The sequence below is a fragment of the Sceloporus occidentalis genome, unplaced genomic scaffold (genome assembly GCF_023333645.1).
Source record: "Sceloporus occidentalis isolate IW3139 unplaced genomic scaffold, rSceOcc1.0.p SCAF_5, whole genome shotgun sequence".
NCBI lineage: Eukaryota > Metazoa > Chordata > Lepidosauria > Squamata > Phrynosomatidae > Sceloporus > Sceloporus occidentalis.
The window spans coordinates 118,115,605-118,141,300 of NW_028316985.1; the positions used below are offsets into that span (position 1 = coordinate 118,115,605).

At 41.2% G+C, this 25,696-nt stretch overlaps 2 protein-coding genes across 12 annotated transcripts in view; one reads left to right on the forward strand and one right to left on the reverse strand.

The window, feature by feature from the left end:
- SCFD2 (sec1 family domain containing 2) overlaps window positions 1-8,567 on the reverse strand; it is a 152,649-nt gene extending 144,082 nt beyond the window's left edge. For all 4 annotated transcript variants that reach the window (XR_016281296.1, XR_016281295.1, XM_089525227.1 and 1 more), the window contains exons 1-2: window positions 7,018-8,567; window positions 4,429-4,597 (exon numbers count right to left, since the gene is read on the reverse strand). Coding sequence is in view for 2 of the 4 variants with exons in the window: in XM_089525227.1 (XP_089381353.1) it covers window positions 4,429-4,597; window positions 7,018-7,864 (1,016 nt within the window). In the remaining 2 variants the exon portion in view is untranslated. The remainder of the gene's footprint in view (window positions 1-4,428; window positions 4,598-7,017) is intronic.
- A 4,815-nt stretch (window positions 8,568-13,382) lies between these two features.
- FIP1L1 (factor interacting with PAPOLA and CPSF1) overlaps window positions 13,383-25,696 on the forward strand; it is a 49,996-nt gene continuing 37,682 nt past the window's right edge. For 2 of the 8 annotated variants that reach the window (XM_089525235.1, XM_089525236.1), the window contains exons 1-7: window positions 15,425-15,562; window positions 17,224-17,263; window positions 19,230-19,290; window positions 21,753-21,856; window positions 22,526-22,587; window positions 23,706-23,813; window positions 25,388-25,518. In XM_089525235.1, the coding sequence (XP_089381361.1) occupies window positions 15,481-15,562; window positions 17,224-17,263; window positions 19,230-19,290; window positions 21,753-21,856; window positions 22,526-22,587; window positions 23,706-23,813; window positions 25,388-25,518 (588 nt within the window). In that variant the 5' untranslated portion in view covers window positions 15,425-15,480. Of the gene's footprint in view, window positions 13,467-15,385; window positions 15,563-17,223; window positions 17,264-19,229; window positions 19,291-20,760; window positions 21,127-21,752; window positions 21,857-22,525; window positions 22,588-23,705; window positions 23,814-25,387; window positions 25,519-25,696 lie in introns of those variants that run through there. The other 6 variants (XM_089525234.1, XM_089525239.1, XM_089525237.1 and 3 more) reach the window with 5 other exon arrangements.

The window sequence follows — 25,696 nt, forward strand, 5'->3', positions numbered from 1 at the left end:
CTCGAAACTCTCTACCAGGTGGCCTGATCTGGTGTGATTGCTCTGGAGATCCTTAAAAACCACCCAGAATGATCACCGCACATTGGGCCACCAGTTGGGGTGGTTGAGGGAGTACATCATCAACAAACAACCTAGGAAACTCTTCCTGGCTTGAGGCATCCAGGTTTTACCTACAATCTCAGAAGCACCACAAATGACTGGGGTCGTGACTTTTTTTCATTCTCACCTCACTCCGCAAGCCATGTGTATGTGTGCAAGAAATTCAAAATGAGCCTCTATAGAAAAGAACTGACAATGGGATCATCCACACTGGTCAAATAAAGCAGCTTCTAACTACTTTGAAGGCTAGCTTTTAGACAATGCAAGAAGTGAAACCAGGTGAAAAGCGAAATGAAGCCATACTCTGGGACTAAAAGCCCACACAGCTGCCAATGTCTATTTCAGGACAAGACATGCATCCTATTCTGCATTATTCAAGGCTAGACAACTACAAGCTAGAAATAGATACTGCAGCTGAATTTGTTGACTTTTCTGCTAGCCTATGATAATTTTGGTCCAACTTCCTATGCCAATGACTAGAGATAATTTCTAGCACACCTTCTATGACTGATCCTTTCCTTTCTTTCTCTCTTAATTTCTGCATTTCAAGTTTCCCTTGTCTTTCTTGCACGCCAGTATTTTGACTAAAGACCCACCTGCTGCTCCCTTTTCCTGCATTGCCCCCCTGGATCTTTCTACCACCCAGTGGGGGAGGGGGGCATACTGCCCACTTTGGGAATCACTGTTATACACCATGGTTCCTGAGCCACTCTGGATTGTAACTTCCCCAGTGAACAAAAATCCCACAAATACTACCTACAGAATTAGATGAAAAGGTTATTTTGTTTCATAGACGAAAGAATGACATTGATATGGCTAGCACTGGTAATATGGATGAAACCCCAATGACTTTTGAAATGCCTGGTAATTGAACTGTTGCAAGCATTGGTGAAAAGACCATACTTGTGAAAATGTCATGAAACAACCCATTTCAAAATCTTGTCTGGCAGATGGCACAAAGCTGCACCCAGTGATAAGAAAAAAATTAAAAGAAAAATTTAAAAGATTAAAAAAAACACCAATGCCAAAAACTTAAAAACTGTGGCAGGCATAACTGTTTGTTTTCACCCTAAAGGTTGGATGAATAAGAGTGCTAAATGGTGACTATATGATGAGTGGGTTAGGTGACCACGCAGATGGCTAAGATCACACCTGTCACTATTGGGATATGATCGTGCATATAGGACTTCCCATCCAGTGAACTCTGCCCATGATGATTTTTATTTAGCTTAGTCGGTTTTAATATGTAGTTTTTAATCTTACATTGTTTAATCTTGTTTTAAGGGGGGGGGGGCATTATGTATATATGGATGTATTTTAACCTGTTGTACGCTGCTTTGATTGCCTGGCAAAAAGCGGGATAGAAATAAAAAAAATATTATTTCTTTATTATTCATATGTCTTTCAGGGTGTCAAGGACAAAGCAAAGAAAACGATGGCTACATTACAAGTGATTCCAGGTAGCCTAACATCAATGCTGCAGACACTGGATGTTTGGACTGACTATATGTGGCAACAACGGATGTGTTAATGAAAGGAGGGAATCTGATGAAACCAGTTGTTGATTTGGTAGTCAATGGGTAAAAGATGCTTGGCATTCAATTCCACCAGAAAGGGTGAAAAAGTCATTCCTGAAATGCAGCATTAGCAATGCCATGGATGGCACTGAAAATGATGACAACTATGAAGACAAAGATGAATCAGCATCAGATAATTATTCAATAAATTTCAATAGTGCAGACAAAGTTTATGCCAATAATGTTAATGAAGAACAGTTCCACTGTTTATTCAGTTATTCCAGTGATGAAGAATTAAGCTTTTAAGGATTTGGATATAACATTTGTGTATATTTGTCAGTTTTTCTGCCTTATAATCAAAGCAAAGTTATCACATTAATGTTAAAGGCTGTAATCACTGCTAATGTCACCATATATTCCTTTGCTTCATCTTTTACATCCTTTTTGACATATCCCTAAATGTTACCCACAACTTATCATATCAGAACCCACATTTCTATCCCTAAAACCTGCCCTTGACTTACACATGAGGTCATCTTATACATGGGTGCTTTTGGAGGTGCTTTTATTTGGTATTCCTGCATGGCAGGGGACCTTGAGGTCTCTTCCAACTCTATGATTCTATGATGCTATGAGCATAAACAGTAATCCTCCATTACCTCTATGTATTACTCCTCCTTGTGTCACATTTAAAATGTCCCAGTTTCTCTCCCCTACACATTTCCTCTGTTGAAATCAATAGTACTTTTTTTTAAAAAAAATTCATACCTATTGTATTCCATATTTCAGGACAAGGCATGTATCCTATTCTGCATCATTCAAGGCTGAAGAACTACAATTGTGTCTGAAACAAACAGGGCAAATGGCTAGAAACAGATACTGAAGCTGAGTTTCTTGATTTTTCTGTTAGCCTATGATAATTTTGGTCCAGCTTCCTGTGTTGATGACCCTGCCTAGTTTCAGTCACAGGAGATGTCAGTAGCTAGATCAGGGATGCCCTGGATATAAGACATATGCTTTTGTAGCTAGTTACAGCACAAACATCCTAGCTATACTGTAATGTAGATGGTATGAAAACCTAAATTACTATTGGGACTTAAAACATCACACTATGTGACACAAGGATTAATATACAGGACTATCCTGAAAATAAATCTAGGACTCCAAGATCTGCCAGCCTGGAGACCAACAAGGGGTGCACTGTTTGCACTCGCTAGAAGAGTTCAGGATCTGACCTGCCCCTCAACCACAGACTACACAACAAATAAGATCCACCAACAGGTAACCCCAGAAAAGAACATACAAGCCAATGGTACTAAAGCATCTTGCTCCCATTTTATCAAGAAGGAACCATTCTTCTCTTCTCCTTTTCACTGCTTGTTTTGTACTGCATGTAACCAGACCATTAATGAACTGTTCTATGTGTATATAAATACACGTGGTTTAGGTACAACTGTTGGAAACACTGTATCTCTACCTATAAGGCTGCCTGTGCTTTGAGATATTCTGGGGAAATCCTTCTCTTGTCTCCACTATCTTCACAGGTATATCCGGGGGGACCATGGGAGAGGCCCTTCTCAGCATTAACTCCTAGGCTTTGGAACCTCTTTCCAGGAGAAACTCGACCAGCATCCACCTTGTTATTCTTCCATAGGCAGTTGACACATTTCCGTTATTTGGTAAAAGGACTGACTACTTATGTGGAAAGGGTCTTTATTAATGAGTTCTACCGTCTATATTTGTTGTTGTTTTTTCTTTTTTAATTGCATACTTTTAATTTTATGGATTGATTAATTGTACAATATGTACTTTAAGCTGTATCCATTTTAACCTTTGTCACCTACCTTGATTCACAGTGATGGGGGGGGGGGGAAGCATGAATATTATTAAATAAATCCATAATACCCTGATTGTATGCTGAACCTACCATGTCCACAGAGTGGGTGGACAGAGCAACAAACATTGTAAAGAAAATCTTTTATGGGCTCCCTCTGGTTTGGTGAAATGCCCTCATTAATGAGGACACACAATCGAAGCCTGTGATTTGTGGAAGTGTAGCCCAGTCCACTGGCCACATGCAAGACAGAATCAGTTCTCTCCTGTCCTACTTAGTATCTTGGCTTGGATCCTCAGTGCTGTTATTCCTTTACTCCAGGGTGAACTTGCATGCTATATTATATACACAAGATGTAATTGCTGCCTATCAAATCCTCTTATGTGTGAATCTGCATCTCCCAGTAAGGATATACAGTGTTTGTATCTTTCACTTTGGGTTAATGAGTAAATCAGTAAAAGCAAATGTCATTGCAAAGTAGCCACCATTGCAGACCCTAGTGATGATGATTTGAAAACAAAATTTATAAAAAATGAAAGTAAGGTACGTATTAACATACATAGTCTTGCAAAATCAGTGCTGCAAAAATTTATTGTTAAAAGATGGTATAAAAATGCTGCCAATAAATAAATCTTAATCTTCACTACCATGAAGCACATCAGATAGAATGCAGTGTCTTCTGACATGAGTATGACCTATGCTCATCAAACATATTCTTGTTAAGATCTTCAGATTGAGTGATCTGTCTCTGATTGGACAGCAATAAACATCAAGTCTCAGACGAATGAAGAAATTACATTAGTGTGCATTCAGTCTTCACTTTTAGTTTTACATAGGAAAGAGATATGCATACCAAATCTGCTTCCAAGGACACATTTCTCATGCCTGAGAGTCATGGCGCAGAATTCAAAGACAATATGTCATATAGAAAATACTCCTCTACCCACCTCACTCATATAGATCTGAAAACTGTCTTACTTTGGTTGGGCCAGGCAGCCTGGTGCTATAATGTTGCAATTTGCATCATCAGTCCGAAGGTTTGTGAGTTCCAGCATGCTGACCATTACATCATTCCTATGACCCTGAAGTTTAGTAAGCACAGAGAGAATCTTCTCTGCTAAGTTGTCACCATGATGACCAACTGTTCCTGAAAAAGGAAAATGATCCAATGAAGGGCAGAGATTATTATTCAAAACCAATACTATTAGATAAGAGGATAGTTAAAAAGAATATTTGATCAACATCAAAATTATAAAGAAAATTCATTTTACAGCCTTTTTTAAAAAACAAAAAACAAAACCTCCATCTTACTACTACTAATAACACCAAAGCCAAGAAATGTTGCTGCTTACTACTACCACTAAGAATAAGAATCTTAAAAAGGAATGTCCTGGCTCTGTTCTGTGCTCCTCCCAAGCCCTGCTGCTACAAATGCCACTGAGTTTTGGTTTCAGGCAGTGAGGGTGTGGTTTTGTGAGAGTCCAGAAGTTAGGGACTGTGAGGGCTAAAGTTTGGAAGGAAAGGACTTGGCTCTAAGACCAAGCTCAGAGTGAGGGAGTTTCAGGGATAGATAGCCTGAGGGCTAATATAGAAATAAGGTACATAAGAACTGTGTGAGGGTCGTAAAAGGGAATACAGTTGGCCCTTCTTATACACTGATTTTTTATACACAGATTCAAGCATCCACGGTTTGAAAATGTTCCAAAAAAGCATAAATTTCAAATATCAAACCTTGATTTTCCATTTTTTATAAGGGACACCATTTTGCTATGTCATTATATTTAATGGGACTGGAGCATGCACAGATTTTGTTATACACGGGGGATCTTGGAACCAAACCCCAGCGTATAATAAGGGCCCACTGTACTTGTTGTTTAATAGATTTGTAAAGTTAAAACAAAGTGTAACAAGAACATGTGAACATAATCTTGTAACAAATGAAACACTGACCACCAACATTTAAATAAAATTGTATTGTTCTTTTATTCAAGCTTATATGAACCTGGGATTATTTTCCACGCTACTAAGAAATAAAGTAAACCCATAGATTATAAATAAAAGTGGTCTGAAGCTTTACATATTTGGACAGCTGTAGGTTGTACAATACCTGCTAGAGCTGCCCACTCAGATAAGAGAGTTTTGGTGAAGGAGAAGTTTGTCACATAATTTGGTGGCAGCACCATGAACTGTGAAATCTGATGGCTGGAGGTGGGCTTAAGAGTGTGCTTGAACATTGGTGCGAGAAGAGTTTTGAGTTCGAGTTACCAGCAACCTAAAGAGTGTGACTGAACTTAAAAGTATAAAAGTTAAGTGATAATAACGTGTAAGAGTCAGAGGAATAATCTCTGTTAAAGCTAATTTGTAAGAGATTACTCGGGAAGTGACCAGGCTGGAGCAAAGTGTTAATATCAATCCCTGATGTAATTTGCTTGAGGTAATTATAGGGGATTGAGGGGAGGGAAAGGTTCAATAAATGGAGTGAGATTGGGTGTAAACCCTCCATCTGGAAAAAGTACCAGAGAAAGAGCAGACTGAAGGAAAATTTCTTTAAAAAGTGATTTCTGAGGTAAAACATTGGAGTAAAGTAAGAAATCACTGGTTGAGCATCAAGAAACAAATACTACCTGAGGAACCTTCTGCTAAAGAAACATTTAAGAGTATTTCCTGAGATAAAAGTCTTGGTTATTGGTAAGCAAATACTGGAATAATGCCTCCAAAGAAAGTCCGACCGCCTTCAGTACCAAAGGTGGTTGGTGAAGAGGTGATGGCTAGTGTGGACACCTCGGTACCAAACACACTGCAGAAATAATCCACTTTGAGACTGCTTTAAGTGCCCTTGCTCAGTACTAGGGAATCCTGGAAGTTGTAGTTTATTGTGGCACCAGAGCTCTCTGGCTAAATGTCTCACAAAATGACACTTCCCAGAATTCCCTAGCATTGAACCAGGGCAGTTAAAGTGGTCTCGAACTGGATTATTTCTGCAGTGTGTTTTGGACCCTCATTATCTGAATCTCCTGAGAGTGTGGAGATTTGGAACATAAAGCAGAAAATTAAAATGGCCAGAATTGAAAAAGAAAATGAGAGGCCTTTAAAAGAAAAAGAAAAAGCAGTGTCAAACTGTGTTATTTCTGCAGTGCAGATTAAAACTTTGTCCACATTCTGGGGGCAAAATGGCTTTAATTGCAGAAACAGTAACTTCAGCCCTGAAGCATCCACTATAACAGCAGTTCAGTTCCAAAGCACACAACAAGGCAACCACCATCCAAGCACTCAGCAAGGCTAGAATACGTGAGCTTTTATTCTAATGAGATCTTTGGATCTCTCTTTTCCAATAGCATGACCAGGGTTTAGCTCTGAGTCTGTAACTACTCCCAACTTTGAGTTGCTATTCCCAACTCAGAAGTGGAGGAAGAGAAGAAGAAATTGTGTTGACTCTTGCTTTTCAGAAATGATTCCATTTAGAGAGATCTGCAAGTATGGCACCTCACAGGAGGCAGTCACTTACAACACTGTGTATTTTCTATCATCTGAGAATAATATCCAACAGCAAATTATCACAGTTCTTACCTGTCAAATCTAAAGACCTGTCCAGAAAAATGACAGAAGCTCTATTTTGTGCCATTTTCTTTCTGGTCTTAGCCTGGGGGTAATTTGCCAGATCCCCTGCAATGATCCTGCTCAGTGCTCCAACCGCAAAACATTCCTCCCGGACACTGAGGGCCTCAAATAAGTTGTTTAAATTGGACACCAGTGACCTGATCTCAAGTTGCAGCTCTGAAGACAGGGATGAGAGGTCAACATCAGTCAAGCTAGCAAATTTTTTCTTTTCTGGTCTAGTACTATTGATCCGTGACAAATCTTCAGCCATTAGGGGGAAAAGGGAGGAAAAGGCAGGAGTCACAAAGAGGTGAGGCCCAATGGGTGCCAAAAATAAAGCCGCTTCCTGCACCTCTGCGGTGTAGTTCATGTTGCCCATCCATTGGCAGAGCTTCTCTTCAAACTGCTCAAAGACCACCTGGCTGCAGCCTTCAGCCTCAGCGCCACTGAAAGCGCCATGGGCCTGCAAGTGCACCGTGTGGCTGACAGCTGTGAAAACCACACAGTACTGGAAGTGGCTGAGACTCACAATGTCGTGGATGATGTCCACCGTCCTGCCTTTCAACAAGGTGCTCACCACAAAAACCGCCTTGGGTTGCTCAGGCCGCCCAGACTCAAAGCTGGAAAACTCCTTGACATTGAGAGCCCCGGCTTGGAAGAGCTTCCCTGCTCCTCCCCAGGCCCAGTGGAGGCTCTCGGCGCAAGGGGAGTCCATGAACACCACCGCCCGCTTCACCTTGGCAAAGACCTGCTCCCAGGCGTGCTGGCAGAAAGACAACATCCCTGCAGGGGAGGAGGAGGAGGAGGATGCAGACATCCGAGAAGGAAGAGGAGGAAGAAAAGGAGGAGGCGGGGGAAGAAGGAGGGAGAGGAGAAGGAATAAGGAGGGAGAGGAAGAAGAGGAAGAAGGAAGTGCAAGAGGAAGAGTAACAAGAGGAGGAAGAAGAAAAGGTGGTGGCGGAGGAGGAGGAAAAGGAAGAGGAAGGAAAGGAGGAAGAGGAGGAGGAGGGGAGAGGAGAATTAATAAGGAGAAAGAGGAAGTGCAAGAGGAAGAGTAACAAGAGGAGGAAGAAGAAAAAGTGGTGGAGGAGGAGGAGGAAAAGGAAGAGGAAGGAAAGGAGGAAGAGGAGCAGGAGGGGGAGGAAGGAGAGGAAAATGAATAAGGAGAAAGAGGAAGAAGAGGAAAGAGGAAGAAGAAGAGGAGGAGAAGGAAGAAGAGGAGGTGGTGGAGGAGGAAGAAGACGGAGAGGAGAAGGAAGAAGGGGAAGAGGAAGAAGAAAAGGAGGAGGTGGAAGAAGCGGAGAAAGAGCAGGAGGAGAAGAAAGAAGGAGGAAGAGGAAGAAGAGAAGGTGGAGGAGGAGGAAAAGGAAGAGGAAGGAGAAGAAGGAATAAGGAGGGAGAGGAAGAAGAGAAAGAAGGAGAGGAGGAAGAAGAGAAGGAGAAAGGAAAGAAGGAAGAGGAAGAAGAGGCGGAGGAGGAAAGGAAGGAATAAGAAAAGAAACAAGAGCAGCCCAGTGTCTCCTCGCCTTCTTCAACGGGGAGGAAGATGAGTGGAGGAGGATGGGCACAGTACTAGGAGGGAGCCTTTTTATTCTCGCTGAAGGGAGCCCCTGTTTTTGTGTGTGAGAGAGAGAGAGAGAGAAGGGGCCCGGTCCACACACAGCAGCTCTTCAGCAGACACGGAGAGGGCCGGGAAAGAAGGAACTTAAAAGCCACATACACAACGCACGCGCCCAGGAAGGAAGGAAGGCGGCAGCTTGACAGCATCACCAGCCCTAGCTCACTCACGCCTCCAGCTGGCGCGGGAAAGTGACGTCGTTTCCCAGCGCTGATTGGTTGATGGAGGCAACCAGAAGCCGCAAGCAAGCGTCAGCTCTTTGTTGCTCACATTCGACTGTTTGGTTCCCAGGGGACAGGCCCCCCTCCTCCTCCCTCCCTCCTTCTCCTCTGCTTTGAGCCTTTGCCCTCTTCTGGCGCCATTTTCAGTCCTGGTCCAGTTTTTCAGGCATGGTATTTCCCCTTTTTTAACGAGTAGTGTAAGTCACACTCTCTCAGCCTCAGGGCAAAGCAATGGCAGCCCCCCCCCTCTGAACAAATGGTGCCAAGAAAACCCCACGATAGGGTCGCCTTAGGCACAAAAAAGCATCAGCCTGGTTTGAGCATTGGAGGACAGCTCTGCAGAGCAGGGTTCGAATCCCCGCTCAAACATGGGAACCCTTGAACAAGTCACACTCTCTCAGCCTCAGAGAGAGGCAAGGGGCAAAAACCAGGGTGACCAGACATCGTAGCCGTAAAGGAGGACAAGTCACTTTGGGATGGTGGGTGTTACCAAATAAAAGCTCAAAACACAAAAAGATAAGTTCATACTTCACATTCATTGCTCAGATTGGAGGACATCTTGAAATTCCTCCTGGACAGGTTGAAATGGGAAAGGAGGACATCTGGTTGCCCTGACAAAAAACCCTCTGGACAAAATCTGCCAGGGAACCCATAGGGTCACCGTAACTCAGAAACGACTTTGAAGGCAGACAACAGCAAACAACCATTGGTACATAATGCCTACATACCCTAAAGGCACCAGATCTGATCTGACCTTTGAGGCTAAGCAGGGTCAGTCCTGGTCAGTACTTGCATAGGGCACTGCCAATGAGTAGCAGGTACTGCCCAGTATATTTCAGAGGAAGGAACTGGCAGAACCATCTCTATGAGTATTATCCCTTTCCTAAAGTTGTTTGTTGTTGTGTGCCTTCAGGTCATTTCCAACTTATGGCGACCCTAAGGGGTTTTCTTGGCAAGTTTCTTTGGGGGGGGGGTGCCATTGCCTTTTCCTGAGGCTGAAAAAGGGTGTCTTGTCCAGGGTCACCCAAAGGATTTACATGGCTGAGCTGGAATTTGGACCTTGGTCTCCAGAGTCAGCCCACTGCTCAAACCACTACACCACACTGGCTCATGGGGTTGCTATGAGGCAAACTGAGGGCACATGTACGTTGGTACATAAATCATTTGTAGACTTTGCACTGTGCACAGTAGAAATCATATAAGTAGTTGCCGACTAGTAGAATAATCCCCAAACAATTACTTTCTTCTCAGGTATAATACAGGTTAAGTATCTGTTACCTGAAATCCTTGGAATAGAAGTGTTTTGGATTTCAGAGTTGTTAGGATTTTGGAATATTTGCATATATGTATGAGATATCTTGGAGATGGGACCCAAGTCTCTAAACTTGAAATTCATTAATACAGTATACACTTTATACACATAGTCTGAAGGTAATTTTATACACAGTATTTTAAAATAATTTTCTGCATGAATCAAAGTTTATTTACACTGGACCATCAGAAGTCACTAACTTAGCCACCCATGTGCGTAATTTGGGGTTTTGGACTATTTCAGATTTTGTATATCCACCTAAGGGAGACTCAACCTTTAAGCCTTTTTCGTTATTCTTGAATATCACATCCTGGAAATCTTATGGTGCAAACCAATAAGTGCTCAGTGCTCAGGGATAAGCCCCGCTGAATTCTATCCTGCTTTCTCCCAGGTAGGTAGGTATAGGATTATAGGATGTAAGTTGTTTAAAATGGTTATGCAATAAATGCATTTGGAAGCATAGAGTTTTAAAAAGAAAGGGATGATACAAACTACTGGTAGAATTCAGCGGAACAAATGAAAGTCAGTCAAAATTCAAATGAGCACGGGAACCTTTAAATGACTGGTAGTGTTACAAACAATTAACTTCAGCAAACTATGAAAGGGTTCAACATTGTTAGATACCGGTAGTTCTTCTCCACCCCTTCATATCAGTTTGGACAATCCAAACTGCAATGTGCTGCAAGAAAAAGTTGAAATAACAGAATGAGGAAATGTGGCTATTGTTCCAAATCACTAATGTAAATTAATCTATGGATTCTAGCCAAGGGACACAATATATTCTAAGAGTGAAATCTCTCATTACATCTGAACACAATACCTGGCCAAACCACGGATATTAGGAAACCACACAGTGAGTCTTATTAGAAACCCCTTTCCACACATCAGCTGATCTCCAGCACAGTTTCCCAACCAGGTGCTCTCTAGATATTCCATCTAGACATTAGAAAGAACCTCCTGATGATAAGAGCTGTTTGACAGTGGAACATGCTGCCTCAGAGAGTGATGGAGTCTCCTTCTTTGAAGATTTCTAAAGAGGTTGGATGGCCATCTGTGTCTTCGTGCATGGCAGGGGACTGGACTGGATGAACCCTGTGGTCTCTTCCAACTCTATGAGTTCTATGAACTGCAGTTCCCATCATACCTAGCCAGTATGGCCCATTAGGCTTGAAAAGACAGCTCTAGAACGTCCTTGTGTAACAACAAGATAAGGGAGGCCAAATGAATGGGACAGCCTATTGCAATCTAATAACCTACATCTGAGAGGTTTTTTCATATTGAGGTGGGTGGTTGTAATTTTGTACAAACTGGAATAAAAATACACATGTTCATTAAATATATCAGATAAAATATTAAATGTTTATTCATATTTCCACTTCTTTAAAATACTAAATAAAAAGCAGTGAGTAAATCCTTTATGACGATAGTCTGTGTATTTCAAAAGGAAAAGTGCAATAATATGCATGCATTCCTCATATCTGCATATGTTTTGTATACAAAAAACCCAGACTCAACTTTTGCCTGAAGCAACCTTAACACGTCTGAACAGAAATCTTAAGATAATATTCATAAATATGTATTAGACTTTATATTGAATCTAAGAAGACCCTATACATCTTTCAGGAAAACATTAATGTTTATGACAGAAAACTACCACCACCAAAAGCCATCTTTTTTCCAAACTTAATGTATTAATTTCCAATTTGTAGTTTTTACAGTGTTGTACACAGTGCTCTGAGAGTGGTGTAGTGGTTTGAGCACTGGACTATGACTTTGGAGATCAGGAAACCCACTGAGTGACCTAGGATGAGTTCCACTCTCTCAGCCTCAGAGGAAAGCAAAGGCTAGACCCCACAAAACAAATCTTGTCAAGAAACCCCCTAAAAACTGGGAGATGGCAAAATACCTTATCTGCCTAAGAAAACCTTATAAAATTCATGGGTTGCCATAATACTGATAATTATTATTTGCTATTATATTACCTTTCAGCATATTTAGCAAAGCAAAAGTTAAGTCCTGCTTAGGAAACTGAACTTTACTCTCAGATAAGTAAGTATAAAGACCTACCTAGACTAAATGGCACTCAATGTCCTTCATCTTTGATTAGACAAGTATAAGGTACATAAGTATAATAAATGTGTTATTAATCTGCTTATAAATTTGTAGTTCTGTGATTCTATAAATATATTTCCTTTGAATTTGTCCCAGTTTTAATGATTAGTTTAGAACACAGAGGCTAAACACTGTGTTCTTGATTAGAATCTTACTGTACTTCAGGAATTTGTTTTTAAAATATTGCCATCTATTGTCATCCGTTATCTTCATAGTTTTTGTTTTCTCCAAATACATTTTCCCTCCACCAAAGCAGATTATATTGGCAAGTTGTTGTTGCTGTTAGGTGCCTTCAAATCATTATGGGCTTATGCTGGGGACCCTAATGTGAACCTATCATGGAGTTTTCTGTGGCTGACTGTTTGAGATCCACCCAAGGTCTCCTAGTTGGTTTCCATGGTCAAGCAGGGAATCTTACCCTGATCTTCAGAATTGCAGTCCAACACTCAAACCACACTGGCTCTATATTGGCAAATACTGTCTAAAGCACTGGGTGATAGTCTAATTATGCATGTTTATTCTGGGGTAAGCAAGGTGTAGTGATTTGAGCATTGGACTATGACTGAAGACCAGGGTTCAAACCCCCCCCCCCCTCTGCCCACTATATAAGAACCCACTGGGTGAGCTTGGGCAAGGCATACTCAGACTCAGGAAGGAAAAGGCAAACCCCTGTCTGAACAACTCTCGCCTTAGACCAAGTGCCTGACCTTCTGTCACTGTTTAAAAGGCCTGGAAAGAAACATATAGAAAGACTGAGAAAATTCCTCAGGACTGAGCAAAAACAAAAGTGGTACAACAGGTAGATCTATGTGAACCAAGAACCACTTGACAAGACTCATCTATGTTTATTGTCATTGTTCAGCCTTGGAACATTAATATGGGAAGTGATAATAAAGAGAATGTAAGTATATGCAGAATGCTTTCATCACAAGCAGCACACAAGCACCTGGAAGCCTTGAAAAATCAAGGGTGTGACTTCTAAACAAGGTTGAATTTTAGCACCACTTACTTTGCAAGTTTAATTTATGAAAAAAAAGTGACTTTTCCTTTCTGCTCTAACTTCACTAAGCAGTGTGTGAAACTGAAGACCTTGAGGAATTAAGGACCAGAAGATAGCAGTACAAGAAAGGCACTTTCATTATGGGCGGTTGTGAAGGTAAATATTTTAAAGGAAATGGCAAGGTGGGGAGGTGTTACAGTTAAGAGTGGATGTCTGCAGAGTATATAAGTGGAAGGAAAATAGAGTCAGATAACTTGTAGGCTTCCACTGCGCTGTATCAAAGGGCTGTTGATGAGTATAATGTCGCATTTAAGTGCCCCATCCATTACAATCTACTAGTGAGTCGAAGATGGGCTTTGCACTTTGAAAAATGTTTTGGTCTAGTAAATCCATGGCTCATGCTCATATTCATATATGAGTCCCAAACACTCATTTCCCCCATATCTTGGGGTGGGGAAGAATGGTTTAAAATGTATTTTGTTTCATACCCAAGTTGGGTTTGACTTGAGACTCTTCCATGGTCATTGGCTTCACTGAAATGAGGCAAGCATTGTGTGGTAGAGGAAACAAATGAATAAAATCTTGATATTTTTTCTTGCTTGTTCATTTAACTAGTAAAGAGTATCTAGTAAACTATGTAAAGATATTTTGTAGCACCTTTGAGACTAACTGAAATAAAGAAGTTGGCAGCACGAACTGTGGCAGACTTCAGTCTTTTTCCTCAGATACATTTGGAGGAGTGGAAAGCCAGGGACAAACCTGTATTCAGTTAGTCTCAAAGGTGCTACAAATTCTCTTTACATACTGATTTTAGAGACTAATGTGGCTGTAACTTTGAATTCTAGTCCTGCCTAGTGAAAGCCAGTGTGGTGTAGTGGTTTGAGTGTTGACTATGACTTTGGTGACCAAGGTTCAAATCCCTACCTGGACATAAAAATATATACATTCCCCCCCCCCCCCCAAAAAAAACCCATTCATTTTGCCATCTTATGTAAGGGACACCATTTTACTACGCCATTGTATTCAATGGGACTTGAGCATCTATAGATGTTGATATCCACTGTGGGTCCTGAAACCAAACCCCAGTGAATACCAAGGGCCCAGTGTACTATCCAAAATCCACAAAACACTGTAACCCAAATGCACAAAATACAGGATGTAGGAGCTCTACTGACCTCTTTATCAGACACAGGTGTTAAAAATCATGGAGGGGAAAGCAAAGAGAAAATGATGGTGGTAGAGTCCCTGGCTTACATTTTGTTTTGTGAATTTGAGATGTGACTAGCGAATAAGCCCCACTGAATTTGGGATTTGCTTTGGCCAACACTTCCAATTACCACAGGGCCAAGGGATGAGGAGACTAGGGCTGCGTCCACACTGCAGGAATAACCCAGTTTGACACCACTTTAAATGCCCTGGCTCAATGCTGTGGAATCCTAGGGTTTGTAGCTTGTTGTTGTGGCACCAGAGCTTTGCTGGCAGTTAAAGCCGTGTCAAACCAAATGATTTCTACATTATGGATGCGAACAGAAATGTGCCCCACCAGGTTGCTCTGTTTCCCCAAACACAACAAGGCCTTGAAACGTTTTGAGCCCTGGCAAACTGCGGTGCGAAACACACTGCAGGAATAACCCAGTTTGAGGCCTTGGCTCAGTGCTAGGGAATTCTGGGAATGCTAGTTTTGGGAGACCTTTAGCCTTCTCTGTCTGAGAGAGAGAGCTCTGGTGGCCACAATAAACTACGATTCCCAGGATTCCCTAAGAGCACTGAGCCAGGGCAGTTAAAGCGGCCTCAAAGTGGCAGTGTGTTTTGGACTGATATATATTTCCCACAATGTACTTAAGCTACACATTTGCCAACGTTCCTTAGGCCTGAGCCCTGGCAGTTAAAGCGGTGTCAACGCGGGTTATTTCCCTGCGAAAGAAATAATGTGGACGCGGCCTAAGCGTCTCCTCTGGCTTCCTCCACTGAGGGCAGGAAGGAAGGAAGGAGGCGGGCTGCTTCTTCGGCTGGCAGCAGGGGCGGAGAGAGAGACAGAGAGGCAGGGCTGAGTCCTCCTCCTCCTCGCCTTGGAGGCGGGGGAAATTGGCCCCCGTCCGTGTCGCAGGAGGCGCTTCTTCTTCTGGTTTGGGCTGGGCCTCCGAGGAGGAGGCGGGGGGAAAAAGCAGCCATGTCGGCGGGCGGCGAGGTGGAGCGGCTGTCGTCGGGCCTGAGCGGGGCCGGGGATGAGGAGGAAGAGTGGCTCTATGGCGGTACGGGGCTCCCTCACGACCTCCTCCTCCTCCTCTGCGCCGGCACAGGCCTCTCCCTCGGAGCCCTCGGGGCCCAAGCCAGGCCTGGAGGAGGGCGCTGGGGGTGACTAGGCCTCAGGCCTCGGGGTGATGCTGGCTTAGGCCGCGGCCAAGGCCTCGGGGGTTGGTGCTGCCACGGGTATCCGCGCTGGTGAGATAACCCGGTTTGTCTGTCTCTTGGCTATGGAATCCTGGGAGGTGGAGTTTGTTGTGGGGCCCAGAGCGGAGCACAACAAACTCCAACTCCCAGGATTCCATAGCCAAGAGAGAGATAGAGTGATCATTTCAAAGCCTGGTGTTTGGGGAAATAATGGGTCAATCCCAGGGCCTCTGGGACACACACACACTGCAGAAATAATCCAGTTTGAGATCGCTTTAACTGCCCCGGCTCAATGCTAGGGGCTTCCGGGAACTGTGGTTTTTGTGAGACGTTTAGCCTTCTCTGGCAGAGAGAGAGAGAGAGAGAGAGAGAGAGAGAGCCCTGGTGCCACAATAAACTACAAATCCCAGGATGCCAGCGCATGGAGCCATGGCAGTTAAAGTGGTGTCAAGCCAGATCCTGGTGCCAGAACAAACTAAGATCCTTGGGATTCCATAGCACTGAACCATGGCAGTTAAAGAGACATCAAGCCAGATTCTTGTGCCACAACAAACTACGATTCCCAGGATTCCATAGCATGGAGCCATGGCAGTTAAAGAGACATCAAGCCAGATTCTTGTGCCACAACAAACTACGATTCCCAGGATTCCATAGCATGGAGCCATGGCAGTTAAAGTGGTGTGAAAGCAGATTATTTCTGCAGTGGGGATGCAACCCACTCTTAATTTCCTCTTCCTCCCACATCTGTGTCTGCCTTTGTACTTTGAGCCGCCATATTGCTATCCTTCCTGTTTGTCTGCCAAGGTCTTTGAACCAGTAGTGACTTCTCTATAGTTAATCCTCCTTGCTGAAACAGACTACAAATGTGCATTAGTGGGGCCAACTGTTCTGGTCCTCTGCATGACTGAGAGTTACCCCAAGGTTTTCTTTTAATACTTCATTCGTATGTTTGTGTTACAAACACAAATTTAATGTGAGCATGTTGGAAATTGGGCTAGTAGTTAAGATACAAAGGGAACATGGTATAGACATTGATCCGAGTGGAATAAGACTATAGGTTCACCAAAGTTGGACAACATTTGAGGAATGGAATTAGGCGTAATAGATTAGTATATAATCTCCCAGTGTCCAAAAATGTTGATGCTGTTACAGGTACTACCTGCATATGCAAATTCATAAAGGATAATAACTTTGGGGTTCACTGAAATACCAACACTGGGTTTTGGCTTTCCATATTTGGAGTATATACCTTTTGGCAACTATGCTGACTTGTGAGATTTATTTATAAAGCGCTGTAAGTTTTCCTGCACTCTTGCATAACATCTGTGTTACAGTTATGGGAGCAGGGCCAATAAAAACAGTAGTTATCCCAAGCTCCCCTAATGTGGCACATTATCGTAGTTTGAAAAATAGACCTGAAAATGAGAGAATGTATTTGTTTTGTACAAAACACAAGCCTATATGTTTATGAAGGATTCCCTCAAATGCCATAATTTTGAGATGATATTGTTGTTTTTAATAGATGAGAATGAAGAGGAGAGGTCAGAGGAAACACCTGCCAGGTTGGTATTCTGTCACTTGCCAGTCTTTGTACCATTGACTGTGAAATGTGTTGATAGCAAATTATTGTACTAAGTTTCCATTTATAACTTTGAAGTGTTATCTTGATATGGAACAGATGTAATGTTTATAGCTGAATGTCTCACCTAATTGATAAAAAACCTAAGGTAGCTTTGCTTTTGCTGAGTACATACATATGACCTTTATTTGGCATCTATTTGAATACATACTCCAGGAGAACTTTTCTCCAGCAGAGCTTTTCACAAGGCTGTGTGTATGGGCCTTTGAGTCACTTGTTGACTTACGGTGACCCCCTGAATTTCATAAGATTTTCTTAGGCAAGAAATACTCAAGAGATGGTTCTGCCAGTCCCTTCATCTGAAATACACCCTATAGCACCTGGTATTTGTTGGTGATCTGACGCTGCTTGGCATCTAGGATCAGATGGCATCTCATGCCTTTAGAGTGGGTTACTGTGCCCAAATTGCAGTCATATTGATCTTTCCAAGCTTGTTGTTTTAGGAGGTGTACCTGGTTGCATTTTAAAATGCATCTAAATAAGAAAGCATTAGAAATATGAACAAGCATGGTGGCTCTTTTATAGAAGCTGTTTAAAAGTTTGATAATTTTTTTTCATTTGTGATGATAGGATCTGTTTATGGGATGGTCTTCTAGGGATTAAGTGGACTAAATAATGTTTGACTGGTTAAAACGTTTTGGTGCTCCTAGGGATCTAGCTAGCATATACAGTATTTTTTTTAATTGTAAGAATAATTCACTTGTATTACAATTAAAATGTATAAAGTATTTTCCAACATTTAGTCAGTTATGAATAGCAGGCTATACACTAGTGAGTGACACATTTCTGTGATAAATAAAGGGAAGCTCTAGTAATTAATGATCCAGATCACTTTTCTCCTGAAAGCTGAATTGTAAAAATGTAACACAACATGTAATTTTCATTGCCTCTCAGAAGCCAAAATGGAATAATTGTGCCACAATTCTATTTGATTACTCAGTTATTGTCTTAGGAGGCTATACAGACGGGCAGCTAAACGCCGCCCCTGTATGCCCTGAATTGGTGCCGCAGCAGCCGCGTGCTGCGGCACCAATCTACATTCCAAAAGAAGCTGCTCTGAGCAGCTTCCTGGAAGTGGTGTCATTGGTGTGCTCGTGCGCCATCATGATGCCTGTTCCGGCCAGTGCCATTTGGGTGCTGCGCGCAGGAGGCATCATCATGGCATGCACAGTCTGGACAGGTGCACGGTAGGGTTGGGAGCGTGTGAACACTCAGCTCTATCTAGCCCTAGTTCGGGTTCAGGCTGGCATAAAGTGCCGGTCTGTACACACCCCCTTAGTTTCCATAAAGGGTAGTTCTGCTGAGATGATCTTTTTGTCCAACAAAAATGCAATAATTTATACATAAGACATATGCAGTTTTAATTTAATCCAGTTTACCATGTATACTCGACTATATGTTGACCTCATCTATAAGTGGAGGGCAGATTTTGGGGGCAAAATACTAGATTTTGATGTGACTTGTGGATAAGTCGAGGAAAAGCTTAGGGGCATGTAACAAAGGATGTAAAGGACAAGGCTTACTTTCTTCATACAGGAATGTCTTATTCAGATCCTTCTAATCCCAGTTCCACTCTCCAGTCCTTTATAGGGAAGCATCAAAGAGGTGCCACCACTGCCATTTTCTCACTCAAGCATTCAAAATCACCAGAAGTGGCACCATTGTGGAAAGAGTAGAGATGGTTGGTGCTTCTTTTAGGTGTTCCCAGGATGGACTAAGCTCTTATCTTTCACCATTCTAGTCAGAGATGGGGAAGAGTTAAAATACAGTATTTACATTGACTTGTTGATAAGTTGACCCAGCCTTTTTGGGTCAAGGTTTTTATTAAAATGTCTAGACTTGTATGTGAAACAGACAGCACCCAGTAATGATTTAATTTTTTTTTTAAGTGCTCAACCCCCTTCTGGAAATGACGAAGAAACAGCCGCTGAGAATGGTGTAGTGAAAATGGTAATAGTAATAAAAACAAACATTTCACAAAATGATTTCATATTCTTCGGTTTTCAGCAAAATTTTTGTGATAACTAATGGACTTTAGTCAGTGTCCCTCTTCACAGTTGATAATCTTTAGTGTCTGTGTTCAGTTAAGCAAGATGATAAATGATCTTTAAAGACTGTTTTGTGAAATTGCATTTAGCCTTCAAAGCCTATAGACTCAGGCAGCTGCCCTTTCCTGCTCCATTTTTCTCCTTTCTACTATGGTTCTCAATTTCAAAGAGAAGAATGTTTCTGACATTCAATTCATAACTGATTCATACATCATTTTAAAACAAATAGAGATAATATCATAATAGATTTAAAATAATAATTAGTGATAAATTTAGGAAGAGAAAAAAACATTTTAGTTTGGTCTCACCCAGTTGTATAAATTTGGTTTCACTGTCTGATTTGTGTTATGCTACAGAATGTTGTATAATTTTAAAAAACCAACAAAACCAAACCTGAAAATGTAAAACTGCAGATTACATAGCAATGTATATAACACAACACCTATACCTGTTTGTTTTGAAGAACTGCAGTAAGATAAGAGATCAGGTTAGAATGGGGAACAGGTGTGCTCAAATGTAACATGTACTTCCCCCTCAGCAACTTTGGCCCAAAACAGACAGGCAAAAAGTGCTGGCTTCGGGCCCATCCGGGGCATGGTGTACAGATGACACAAGCCCCCAGATTGGCTGGAAGCCTCTCTGAGGCCAGCTGACACGGCCTAAACCCAGCCGCAAAAGGAGCAGAGAAAAAATGCTCCTTGCCCATGATATGTTCCAGAATGTGGCAGCAGCCAGTCTCAGGGCCATAGCATCTGGTTGCTGCAGTCCCATGCTGATCAATGTTTGCTTGTGACTGGAGCGGCTCCAAGCCATTTATCTGCTTGAGCGATATGTTTCTGGTCCATTTACATTTCTTTCTCTGTTGCTTTTCTCCCCTCTGCATCAAGTTCTACACATTCGTGTTTAAAATGCTTAAAATGGGGAAAACAATGTGTTAGGATGCAGTTTAAAACAGGGACATGGTTTTGTACGGGGCAAAGAACTACTTTTCTGTACCCATACTGTGTTCAGATGAGTCTCTCCTAAAATTGTCTCTGCCCCACAAAAAAAGTCTGCTGTGTATTGTTCTGTGTGAACTTTGGTCCTTAAAAATCAGTTTTAGGATTGACTTTTGGGATTGTTTTAGGGATTGTTTTAATCTGTTCTTAATGCATATTGGTTTTTGAAAGTTTCATTGTAGAGGTGTTTTCATGTTACTAAATAATTTTTTATTTGTTTTGAATTGCCTTGTGAAGAAAGCCAAGATAAGTGATAAATACTTTTAATAAATAAATATAGTTTGAGGTTCTTTTGTGCTTTGTGATTGTACCATACCTATTCTGTGAACTATTATACCTAATTAAAACAAAGGAAAAGATTAAAATTGAAACTAGGAATCGTTTCAGTTAGTGATTTCATATAAATAACTTGTGTAATGATTTTATAAACTACATGGTTAGAAACTTTCTAGTGGAATTTCTGTAGCAAATTTTGTTGATTCCCTCTAATTTATTCATCAGATATTATGATCATATCTTGAGATTTGTGTCTCCTTCCCCCCCTTGCCCCAATTCTTTATGCTGTTTACTAGTTTTGTAACATCTCTGTTTCTCTACATTGATATGAGATGAAGGGAATGCATCCTCATACATAAAGAAGAAGCCCTCTTGTTCAGATTGTCACTTTACACAAGTGAAAAGTGATAATGGAAAGGAGCAAGGCTACCCCTACCCCTTCACTCTTTATGTATTTACTTAAAGTAGGTAACATACAATTACATTCTGTTTTTGTATTGCTGCAATTGCATTCTGTACTATATTGCTGGTCAATGACCGAATAAAATTTTAAGATAAGATAAGGTAACATAAGCGATATATAGTGCTAATGTAAGAAGTGAGGTTATTGTACAATTAAGGTTTCTTTCCATACATAACGTAAGTCTGTGACAAAGTCCCAATTGACTTAAGTGGTATAACAATATGGTTCATACAGACTCTGTGTCAATGAGAAGAATAATTTGACCTTCAAGATATTGTTGGACTACATTTCCCAACAATCCTAGCCTCAGTGGTAAGGAATGCTGAGAGTTAATTCCCACCCTTGATATGTATGCATTATATAGAAAACCTGGCATGGTCAAAAACATGTATGTTTTTTCTTTGTTTTTTAAATACTTATGTTTTATCTCAAACAATTAATTCTGCTTAAATTTTTATATTTTAATTGTCTTAAGAGCTATATATGCTAAGCAAAATATTAAAAGCATAACATAAAATTATAAAAAATAGCTTTTCCCCTCAAATTTGATCTTGCCAGTGAATATTGATTTGATCTTGGTAGTCACATTATTCCATTCAATTCCTAATAATTATCTTTGCTTTGTAGAAAGTGACAGAGGCTGAAGATGATAGTGACAGTGATAGTGATGATGATGAGGATGATGTGCAGGTCACTATAGGAGATATAAAAACAGGAGCTCCACAATATGGGTAAGTTGCATGCTGGTGAAACATTTGAGTTTCAAAGTACAGTGGTAATGATTCAACTAGTGTTGAGGTAATTGCTTTCAGGCAAAGAAAAATGTGTGTTGGAAGTGAGTTGTGAGGTAGTGGATCCAATTTCTCTATTTTCATCTTTCTGGTTATCTGTACAGGTGTATCTAGACAAATGGACTCCAGACTTTCCCATCCTCTGGCCTCAGGTTATGTCAAACTACTATCATCCCTGCCAGTTGGATTGGTGAACAGGGATGCTGTCCACCAGAACATGGGGACCCAACATTGGGAAGGGACTAACCACTTATGTTTGCCTTTTTATCAACCTGTTATAAGAGGAGACATACACAATGCCAAATGGAATCTTCTTTGTAGATATCACATTTTTCCAAGTTAATAGTTTTTAAAAATTCAGATAATTACACACACAATAAAGCTTTCAAATGTAATATCTCAACCAGTAATCATTGTTAAAGTAGTTTTGAGCAGGTACTCTGATGCCATTGGGTTCCTCAAATGCTGTGTTTTCTTATTTTGAAATACATAATGCCATTTTTAAGACTTTAGATTTTATTTCCTATATGCACAAGAAGCATGAAATAGTAGCAAGAAATTGAAGTCGATGTCTTTTTCTCCATTTAATGTATGAATGTTAATTTTTAGATATGGAGCAGCACCTGTGAATCTCAATATTAAGGCAGGAGGACGATCTTATGGATCTTCTGGTAAGCATCTTCTGTGGTCCCATGAACAAAAAACAAAACAAAACATGCAGCAGTTTGTACTGAATATCCCATTCATGGCAGTGCAACAGAGAAAGAATTGGAAAAATGATCATATGTTTACCCATGATTTATTTTTTATTTCTGATGCTGAAAATGCTTATTTTATCCATTTGAGTCTTATAAGAGTACAAGGCAAATTGTAATACTATCCTCACAGGAATGAGTCTTGCAACAAATAAGCTATTTTGAGAGGTGCAGCTAGTGCCCTGCTGAAAGTCATATCTGAGATCTCCACTGATCCAGTTCAGCAATCTAATGTTTAATATTAAACGTTTTTTAAATTATATGCAAGTTACTTCATGTTACTCTTAATGTTTTTCTTTTTTCTTTGTGGTAGCTGGATAGTTCATTGTTTCTTACACAGTGGGACCTCAGTATCCACAGACTTGCCATCTGAGGATTTAAGCATCTGCAGCTGGCAAGCCTGCGTTGTCACCAGTAGCAGCACGTGCACACAGCCACGCTGCCATTGGGGTCAACTGCACTGAAATCCCTCCTCTTCCTTTCCCAGCAGAGAAGGGCCTGAACATCCTAACAGTGGGTAGCTCAGAGGCAGAGGCTGGAGCTCTGTCACCCAGAGGAAGCTGGGGCCGGGGCTTGGGTCTCGGAGCCTTGAGGTTCTGTCCCAGGTGTTGGGTTTGGGTGTGGGGGAGGGGTCCCCAAGACCCAGCCTCGGCTCCTTCTGGAGAACAGTGCTCCAGCCTCTGCCTCTGAACCACCCCTGAAGCCAAGCTTGGGGCAGATGCCTTGGAGGGAGAGGAAGGAAGGAAGAGGGAGAGATGTAGGGAAGGCGGGAGAGAGAAAGCTAGGGAGGAAGGAAGAGGGAAGGTGGAGGGAGGAGTTCAGTGCAGATGTCCCTAATGGGGCAGTCACGTGGCCACGCCACCATTAGGGAAAATGGGACTTGAGCATCTGCAGATTTTGGTATCTGTGGAGGGGGGCAGTCTGGAATGGATCCCTGTGGATACCGAGGGCTTAACTTTGGAATTCTTAATAATATGACTTCTTGGATACACGCAAAATCAATATATTATTAATATATTATCACTTCTTGTTAGGAGCAAAAGTCAAAGGTGTTGATCTTGATGCACCAGGAAGCATTAATGGTGTTCCACTATTAGAAGTTGATTTGGATTCCTTTGAGGATAAACCTTGGAGAAAACCAGGTAAGGCGTTTTGCACTGAATTTTATATCACAGTTGAAAATTGAATAGTTAATCAGAAATGTAGCCTTTCTTTGTAGTAAATGAGAAATCAAGCCATTATTTGACTGGTGCAATGTTCACTACTGCAGAGAATAATATGAACACAAACATATGGTTGAGAAGCTGTATCACTAGTCCCCATAAATAAATGAAGGTTAAATATTAATGAGATAGTTTGATTTTGCTTTGACAATATGCCGCTACACTTTTTACAATTCTCCCAACAGCTGATTAACTTCCGAACAGCTTTGATTACACACACACACACACACACACACACACACACACACAATCACAATATCCTGCTAGTGTCCCAAAAGTGGTATTAAAAATGGCACACAAAAACAGCAAATAAAATAGCACAAGTATATCTGTATAGAAAGAATTATAGTATGTATCAGGATTAAAATTGATATTTAAAAGTTGTTGGGTTTTTAATGGCATATTAAAATACTGGCCAGAATTCTACGTGGGCTAATTTAGCGTGCACAACTAGTTACGTGTAATTAGTTACATATATGCAACTTAATTATATGTATAACTAAGTAGTGACTCACTCAAACTACCCAAATCTACCATACTGGGCTTCAGCTGCACTTGTGGAAGGAGCTCTGTCCTCCTAGCAAATTGATGACATTTGGATGCAAATGGGTGATATTTCTACTCTTCTCTTGCCAGTCAGCAAGTTAACAATATAAAAGTGTGAGAAGGGTCCTTCTTCTGATTGTCACAACTTCATCTAGTTGTACCCTGATCACCAGCAAAAGAGACCTCGTTCTCTTAGTGTGGCTAATGTCCAGTAAAAAGGGCGGGGGGACAGTTAAGATAAGTGTGTTAGTGCCATGATTGTGACTATGTATGGACAATGGATACAGATAATTTATGGATGCATAACTCTTAGTTTAGGCAACCATGTGATTCTGAATTCTGGCCATATGTTACAATACTGAAACAAAGGCCCAAAACAGATGGGCCAAATAAAGCAGCTTCCGGCCACTTTGGGGGCATGGCGTTTAGATGATGCAAGCCCCCAAAGTGACCTGAGGCTATGGCAAGGCTGTGTCTACTCTTTCCAAGAGTGAATTTAATCCAGGCTGTGTGGTCCTGGGCTGATCGTGGCTGGAGGGGCCGGGGCTGCTTCTTGCTACCCGTCTGCTTAACCCCACTGAAATCATATTATTAAAACATAGTTGAATTAATGATGTTTAAAAATAATTAAATAAAAAGTACAACACCCAAAGATGTTAAAAGTCCTTTTTGATTTACTATTGGAAAAAATTCTGGTTTATTGCTATTTTTGTTTAACAGGTAGTTCTTGGCCAAGTGGTTTTTCCCTTTGAACATGACCACCTAATTGTTACTAGTGGCTATAGGAACTAAAGCAGTAGAATGTCCTATTCTTTTTAGAATAGTTCGTCAGCTGTTTTTCACTTCTAAAATCAACAGCTAGGAAACTTGGTGGTGGACTGGATTCTTTTCCCTTCTCCTATCTCAGTTGCATTTAACTTGTAGAATGTTTGGTTCCCCCTCTTAAGGTGCTGATCTCTCAGATTATTTCAATTATGGATTTAATGAAGACACCTGGAAAGCATACTGTGAAAAACAAAAGAGGATACGAATGGGACTTGAAATTTTACCTGTTACCTCAACTACAAATAAAATTACGGTAATGAATAGAATCACTGGTTACCAGATTACAGAAGTATATTTCCTTCTAAAGTTGAAGTGTGGTGTTGTATCCAAAGTGAGTGTTAGAAGCCTTTGTGTGGTTCAAAAGTTCATACCCTTCCTTCCTATTCCTGTCATCCAGCAACTGCGCTCCATTTCTTTGTTGGACTTTGTGT